The sequence below is a fragment of the Salvelinus fontinalis genome, chromosome 31 (genome assembly GCF_029448725.1).
Source record: "Salvelinus fontinalis isolate EN_2023a chromosome 31, ASM2944872v1, whole genome shotgun sequence".
In the NCBI taxonomy this organism is placed as follows: Eukaryota; Metazoa; Chordata; class Actinopteri; order Salmoniformes; family Salmonidae; genus Salvelinus; species Salvelinus fontinalis.
In genome coordinates, this window is record NC_074695.1 from 19,745,078 (window position 1) to 19,753,322 (window position 8,245).

General features: G+C 42.5%; 1 protein-coding gene across 3 annotated transcripts; it reads right to left on the reverse strand.

Moving 5' to 3' along the window:
* Positions 1–3,827: 3,827 nt before the first annotated feature.
* On the reverse strand, positions 3,828–7,750 carry LOC129829767 (zinc finger protein 64-like). Of its 3 annotated transcripts, none has more exons than XM_055891676.1 (6): positions 7,509–7,750; positions 7,038–7,199; positions 6,637–6,783; positions 6,306–6,368; positions 5,940–6,191; positions 3,828–5,714 (listed from the first exon to the last, which is right to left on the reverse strand). In XM_055891676.1, the coding sequence occupies exons 1-6, from the start codon at positions 7,528–7,530 to the stop codon at positions 4,165–4,167; spliced, it is 2,196 nt and encodes a 731-aa protein (XP_055747651.1). In that variant the 5' UTR covers positions 7,531–7,750; the 3' UTR covers positions 3,828–4,164. The 3 variants fall into 3 exon arrangements, with proteins under 3 accessions (XP_055747651.1, XP_055747649.1, XP_055747650.1); XM_055891674.1 differs by having other exon boundaries at positions 6,637–6,804; XM_055891675.1 differs by having other exon boundaries at positions 6,637–6,804; positions 7,686–7,749.
* Between the last annotated feature and the right edge of the window lie 495 nt (positions 7,751–8,245).

An 8,245-nucleotide genomic window follows, 5' to 3' on the forward strand; every position in this document is an offset into this window, starting at 1 on the left:
TCCATATCAACCCTGAACTGATCTGTTGATTTCATTAATGGAATACAAATCCATATCAACCCTGAACTGATCTGTTGATTTCATTAATGGAATACAAATCCATATCAACCCTGAACTGATCTGTTGATTTCATTAATGGAATACAAATCCATATCAACCCTGAACTGATCTGTTGATTTCATTAATGGAATACAAATCCATATCAACCCTGAACTGATCTGTTGATTTCATTAATGGAATACAAATCCATATCAACCCTGAACTGATCTGTTGATTTCATTAATGGAATACAAATCCATATCAACCCTGAACTGATCTGTTGATTTCATTAATGGAATACAAATCCATATCAACCCTGAACTGATCTGTTGATTTCATTAATGGCATTCAATGTCTTTTACTGATGGTGCAGCAAATTGTGTGTAAAGGATTCAAAGGTCAGAAAGGTACACAACAAAGAGTCTTAGATAGTGGAACATGACAGATTGGACTTTATAGCTTTAACAGATGTGTGTGTGAAGTAAAAAGTGTAAAGTAAAAAGGACCTAACCTAAACCCAAAATAGGAAATCCAACGTTCCCAATCCTGCCATCCTAAACATTTATCGCCTTATTACTGACAGAGTGAGATTAACCATAAGAGCAGTATATTCATGATGTTTTATGATAATTGACCTTTGACATCTTCACACTATTAAAAGTGGTCATTTACTAGGTTCTATGTTATGGAGGGAAGACTCCCCAGTATTTCCCGTCATTCATTCTCTCTATCACTTGGCCTTTTCTGGCTCTTTTTATGTCCAGAAGGAATGCATCACGAAATGCGATTTCTTTAAGCAACTGTGAGTGGAAATTGCTTTTTCTGGAGACATTTATGACCCCATTCAAAGGCCTGACATCTCAAACACAGGAAGGAAGGAAGTGAGAAGTGCCATACAGTATAAAGAGGTTCATTTATACTTCCTGCTATACTTTTTTAACAAAGCCCCACAAAACACACCTTTATTCAAAACAGAAATGTGGGATTATGGCGTTGAATGGTGAATGGACCTGGTTTTACACACCCTGACACCCACCTATGAGAAATGGGTTTGTGGGTGTATAAATGTTGTATGGATGATTTTTATCGGGGAAGCAGGCCCTCCTCAAGGGTACTTGGGATTAGAACCCTGGAAGTCTCTCTGCTCTCTGTCTGATAATAGATCAAAGAGATGCATCAGAGATCACCTCCAGTTCTAGAACACTTTTCCCACAAGGCAACCAGTCATCTTAATGCTTCAGCCAATGGACTCCAGCAATAAAATACCACATAGAAATATCTTAAATGAGATCATTAACCCCACATTATAAAAATGTAAACAGAAACACACTAGGGTATATTATAATATTGTCTGACTATCCCTTATATACAGTCATAGTACTAAAACTGCATTTCAAATTGCTGGAGGACAATTTTTGATGATACCTAATGAGATCAAAAATGTACAGGGATGAAAATAGGCAATATGTGTTAATAGATGTGAATACAATTTGGCATGGTTCAGATCAATAGTTCAGAAGGATGATTTTAATGTTGGATACTTACTGACCCCAAAAGGCAATTTAGGGACATTACACCAGAGTGCTGGAGTTGTGACAAATTTCTGGTAGCCTCGGACACCCAGGATTCACTGAAGTGACAAGATGTCTGAATATAGAATGGTTAAAATACACTGAGTATACAAAACATTAAAAACACCTGCTCTTTCCATGACAGACTGAGCAGGTGAATCCAGGTGAAAGCTATGAACCCTTATTGATGTCACTTGTTAAATCCACTTAAATCAATGTAGAAGGGGAGGAGACCGGTTAAATAAGGATTTTTATGCCTTGAGACATGGATTGTGTATGTGTGCAATTCATTGGGTGAATGGGTAAGACCAAAAATGTAAGTGCCTTTGAAAGGGGTATGGTAGTAGGTGCCAGGCGTACCGGTTTGTGTCAAGGACTGTAACGTTGCTAGATTTTTCATGCTCAACAGTTTCCTGTTTGTATCAAGAATGGTCTACCACCCAAAGGACATCCAGCCAACTTGACTCAACTTTAGGAGGCATTGGAGTCAACATGGGCCAGCATCCTTATGCAACGCTTTCAACACCTTGTAGAGTCGATGCCCCAAGGAATTGAGGGCAAAAGGGCAGTGGGGTGCAACTCAATATTAGGAAGGTGCTCCTAATGTTTGGTATAGTCAGTGTATAAGCACACATACAACTGAATAAATTAATGTTAAATGTTGAGAAATCAAACCATATAGGTCTCAATATATAACCACAGTAAGCTCCACATAAAGACTGGATATCCATCCTTTATCAATCTCTAAATCCTTGAAAGGTACAATTATTTCTAGGGTAGGGAATTGCCAGGGACCTCACGATACTTAGGTGCCGATACGGTACGTATTGAGGTTCGACACGGCTGAAAACATGTTGTCTCACTATTTAATAAGATGAACGAGCTAAACTTTGACCTGGGGATCTATATAATATCGTCCCAAAATAATATTGCGATATGTTACTATCGATTTTATCTCCTATCGCTAATTATTTCCATTCTATAGAATCACAAAGATGCATTCCACATATTCCATGACTCTTGGATCTCCTCATCCTTAATGGTGGAGGAGCAGCAAACAATTTGTTGAGACGGTGCCCATACACTCCGTCCTGAGCCAGAGAAAGCAGGGGGGTCACAGTTGAGCTTCTAAAGCTCAAAACTGCCAGCCTTCATCCCATGCCCAAAAAGAGACATTCAATATCCATCTCTACCATCTCAATTTAAATTTATTTTTGCGTTTTATGCGCTTTGAGATCATTTTCTGTAATGCAAAGCGCTATCCAAGTTAAATAAATCATAATGATTAAAGCTATTAGCACTGAAAGACAAAAATCTATACTCAACTGCCCCTGAGACTACTTGGTCATGCCCCAAATGGCATCCTATTCCCTATATAGTGCGCTAGTTTTAACCAGAGCCTTGTTCAAAAGTAATGCACTACATAGGGAATAGGGTGCGATTTAGTACATAGGCCTATTCAATTGCAGCCTTGATTTTCCTGCTGACACTAAGGACTAGAAGGCTGAATGGCAAAGTGGCTCCAGGAGGAAAATAGCAAACAAACAGGAGGCTTTCAATCAAATGTCTATTGTATTTAATAATTTGTGCTCTGGACTCAACACCTTGCCATTTGTTCAACGATGAAACAAACCTGCAATATCACATATAGAAAGATTTATAATTCTGAAACTGAAGCGCGCACATCAATCTTTATGAAACGTAACATGTTTACCATGACTCTTTGGCTGCGTTTAGACAGGCAGCCCAATTCTGATCCCCCCCCCCCCCCCCCATTAACCCATTAATTGGTCTTTTGAACAATCACATGAGATTTTCTTCAGAGCTGATCTGATTAGTAAAAAAAAAAGAAAAATCAGAATTGGGCTGTCAACGCAGCCCATGTCAATGCCATGAAATGCTGCAATACAAAGAACAAACGCCCCATAGCTCTATGGTCTCCACTGACATCTAGTGGACAAATTGGGAACTTCTATTGACAGACAATGGGTGACTGGAAAGCCTAGGTAAAAGGTAATGGCAAGCTATTTCTGTACATACCCATCTAGATTTTTAAATGTTAGTTATTAATTTATATCATGGAGATCTGACTTTGTAATATTAATACTCATTCATGGTCAATGACAGGTTGTTTAAAGCAGACACATGAACCAAGAACAATACATTTCAATTAGCATTTCAAAAACAATAAGAGAGTAGCACAGAAACACAAGCAGATACTGCTTTTCTTAGTTTTTATTTCATGACACTTTAAGTAATGCATTTTCTTCATGTTCATCTGAATTGAAAAGTTCATGATTGGAAAACATGTCAAAGATGACTGTAGTCAGATTGTTTGATACAAATGAGTCAAACTTCATTTTTCAACTCTGGATTTATGATGAATAACTAAGTTAACCTAAACATGACAAAGCTATGACATGAGTCAAGAGTCAATGTAATGTAACTTGCACATGAGAACATTCTGTAACAGAACATGAGCTGCTATCTAACCGTTTGTTATAGCTATCCATTTTATCTGTTGCAGACAAACAGTACAGTAATGGTGGTCTAGTCAGTCTTGGAGGCCATCAATGGTGTGTGTGTCTGACACTGAATAGAGGTTCTGTGTAGAGACTGAGAGGTGTTCTAGAACAGGCTGATTCTGGGCAGCCACCACCAGAGGCAAGCCGTGGATGACCACTTCCTGGCTGCCCAAACTGATGCTAGGGACCATGATACTACTGTCCTCCTCACAGGTGGTAATGCCATTGTCCCCAAACTCCCGCACCACTGTTACCTGTGCCTGCTTTGGCAAGTCTTCCGAGGGGCCACCCTCGCTACACATCATGTCCGGGGGCGAAAACCTGGAGGTGGCCGTTGCCATGGTGACTAGATTACTGTGGTTCCCTCCCTCCGTCACCACAGTAACCTCTGTGCCCCCCTCCTGGATGAGAGCACTGAGACCCTCCAGGTCTGAGCAGGTGGTGATGAAGGTCTGTGTGCTGCTCCGGTGGGCTGAGGACTCCTGGGAGGCGATGGCTGTCTGAAGTAGGGCCTGATGGAGAGGGTTACGGCTGTCCCCTAGGGAGAGGTGTGTCAGCAGGACTGTCTGAGGCTCCAGAGAGCCCCCCTCTACCCGTTTCTGAGCTCCTAGCTGCTGTATGGGCGTGAGGCTCATACAGTTGACCACCATGCCCTGGGTCTCTGGGCTCAGGAGGACCGTGGTGGATCCCTTGGTGTGATGCTGGTGCTGCCCAACGTCTAGCCCAGCCTGCAGGGGAAGGAAGGAGCCCTCCTGACCCAGAGGGTGGGAAACTATGATTTGGAGCTGGGCACTGCTGTAGGGGGCCAGGGGGTCTGAGGCCAGGGGAGTCAGGGGGACCTGGTGGAGTGGGATTTGGGTGGTGTGGCTGTCTTGCCTGGGTACATGGCTCACAGTCACAACACTGTGCTGGGAGGTGATGGGCTGGAGCGTCAAAGAGAGAGTCTGCTGGGAGTCTGAGTCCTGGTGCTGCTTCCTGTGGCTGCGCAGAGAGTCCTCCCTCACGAACGACGCCTCGCACAGGTCACAGCGGAAGGCCCGCGTTGCGTCCAGCTTGGCTCGGTACCGGGAGCTCACAGGCTTGGGAGGGTCCTCACCGTTACAGACACCGGCTTTGCCTCTTTTTCCACCGATACCTGTCTCAGGCTTGTCCGCGTGGCACTTCTTCTTCTTGTGGATGACCAGGTTGCTGCGCTGCTTGGTGGCGAAACTGCAGAAGTCACATTTAAAAGGTCGCTCCTCAGAGTGGATCCGCTCATGGACCTTGAACGCCCCCTTGCTGGAGCAGGAGTAGGTGCACTTGGAGCACTGGATGGGTTGAGTGGGCTGGTGCTCCCGTGAGTGCTGCCTCAGAGCTGTCTTATTGGTGCACCGGAAGTCACATTCAGGGCAGCGGAAGGAGTTGGACGTGCCGTGTTTTATCTGGACGTGTGATTTCAGGTTGCCCTTCATGGCACAGCGGTAGTCACAGAAGTCACACTTGTAAGGCTTCTCACCCGAGTGGATGCGGATGTGCCTCTTCAGGTCAGAGTTGATCTTGAACTTTGCTTCACACCGAGTGCACTGGAAAGGTGCATCCCCTAAAGTAGAGGAATATATACATTTATATAACATCAGACAAATAAAACGTAAGTTTGTCAGACTTTTTTAGAAGTCATAATCGGTCTTATATCACGATGAGTCCATGTCCCATATTTCAATCCCAAATGAACGGGAAACAATGTAGACCATTCGCTAACCAGATTTCAGAACCAGACTTACACAATTCAATGCTTAAGTGTACTAATAAACCCAAGCAAACCCACCAGTGTGTGAACGGAGGTGCACGGTGAGCTGGCTGGAGTTGCGGCTGGCATAGGGGCAGATCTGGCACTTGAAGGGCCTCTCATCATAGTGGATACGGAGGTGTTTCTTCAGACTGCTGCTGTCGGCCGCAGCATAGGGACAGTACTTGCACTTGTGAGGCTTCTCTCCCGTGTGGGAGCGGAAGTGCATGTTCAGCTTGTCCCTCCGGCTGAACCGCTTGTGGCACAGCTCACATTCAAACGGCTTCTCACCTGGGCACACACAAGGATTGGAGGACAAATAAATGTCAAAATATCAATACATGCTAGGATGCCAAATCAATAGAATTTGATTTATGATAAAATTCCACTGGTATTATTACATACCAGTATGTGTTTTGAGATGCCGCTCCATATCTTTCTGACCGTACTGTGTCTTGAAAGAGCATCCTAGGGGCAAAGGAATAGATTATGCATTTGATTAGAAAAGTGATTGATTCATGCACCCTGAATATAAGTGTTGTTTGAACCACATTTCAAGAAAACTTTACTGTACTAATAATTAGTGTAAAAGCCAGCTATAAAAAAAAGTAAATAGACTCAGAAAAGAGCCAATTGGTTGTAACTGACCAGCAGATATTGTGCTCCCTCCCTCCCTACCAGCAGTATGGAAGGAATGTGTCACAGGACTAATAAAAGAGGAAGTGAGGGTACCAACCTGAGAAACAGCAGCCGCGCCTCTTTGAAGTCAGGGCAGGTTTTAATTTTCTGGATGGTGTTTTAGAGGCTTTGGTCAGGATCTTTTTGACACCTCTCATAACACACGTCTGGTAGGTTTCCTCGAAAACAAACTCTGTGCTGGAATCTAGGGGGAAAGGATTTCTGACTGTATAGGATACATTTCCAGAAAACGGAGTAATTTGTCTAAACATCAGACTGTTACCATGATTACTGAGTAACCACATAACCAATTTTTACTTGCCTTTATAACAAGTTGTATTTGAAGGAGAAAATATATAGGCTATGCATTGTTCCAACGGTATATTTAAGGAGTCTGGGGTAGCCTTTCATCTCTCTAAACAAGCCTATGGATAAAACACCTTGCAAGAATAGTCTTACCTGTAAGAGTGGGTGCCAAGTTAGATGCTGATATGTCAGAGGAGGGTACGTGGCAGCCATTTTGCTTGTGGGCCAGAAAGACTTCAAAGTTATTGTACTGCTGCTTACAGAACCCACAAATGTGGATATCTGGGCTCACTTCCACAAGTACATGGTTCCCTCCTGTTGACGAGGAAGAGGGGATAAAACCTTGCTTTCATTCAAGAACATTGACAACCAATAGCCTACCCTACAAATACCAAGACTCATCATACACCTTAGAGTAGGCAGTGCACGGTGTTTGAATGGGCTTTGCAATTTGTAAACATAGCTAGCCATATTGTCATATAATTGCAAACACAACTGACAGATGCTAGACGATAAAGGCATTGGATAACTTATTTAATACACAGAATGCGCCAGATTAACAACAAGTTTCAAATATTAATTGGACTACAAAGTGGACTTTGTTTAGAACATTTGAGTTCTTACCCTCTCCGTTAAATGATTCCATTTTCACGCTAATATAACTGGATATCAATTCAGTTTAGGGCTCCCTAAAGGTAGGCTATCGACTTGCGACAGGAAACTCGATTGGAATGAATTCAACATAAAGTATACAACACATCAAATGCCTTTGAAATCGAAACATTGTAATTATCTACTGACTTTTAGCCATGAACTCCACTGAACTCTACTTGGGCAACATTGTTGCAATCATTTTACGACAGACTTCTTCTTCTATGGTATTATGGCGGCCCGCAAACAAGCGTTAAAGCTGCATGCCGCCACCTACTGTACAGGTTGTAAACTATAGAAAAAATGTTAATTATAGGAAGAAAAGTGGGAAAAAACCGAAATCATAGAAAATGAAAAAAATTGACTTTTTTATTTTTACATAATATCCCACTCCTTCAGTCACATTCCAATTCAAGTCACATCCCTACACAGACTCAGGAGCCTGTGAGGGCGGACCATCCTTTTAAAGGATTTCTTGCAATGCCTCGGCTGTAAACTCAGTCACAAAAATCGTTCTGCTGAACTCACAATAATTACAATTTCCTTTCATTTCTTCTTTGTTTGTGCTGTGCAGTTTATGGCCATTGCAAATAAATGCTACAAATTCCACCTTTTCACGTAATATATCAGGATCCCTTGATTGCCAAGAAACATTCACTGGTGCAGTCTCAATTACCATTGCATCTTATACGCCACTCACTCCTTCCACT

What these genes read in the sequence shown, in the direction of transcription:
- LOC129829767 (XM_055891674.1), bottom strand. Translation starts at nt 7,530, where the DNA reads ATGGAATCATTTAACGGAGAGG. An exon ending in GCGCGGCTGCTGTTTCTCAG is followed by an intron (nt 6,369 to 6,636) that starts GTTGGTACCCTC and finishes CTTTGCCCCTAG; the next exon opens with GATGCTCTTTCAAGACACAG. An exon ending in GCATCTCAAAACACATACTG is followed by an intron (nt 6,192 to 6,305) that starts GTATGTAATAAT and finishes GTGTGTGCCCAG; the next exon opens with GTGAGAAGCCGTTTGAATGT.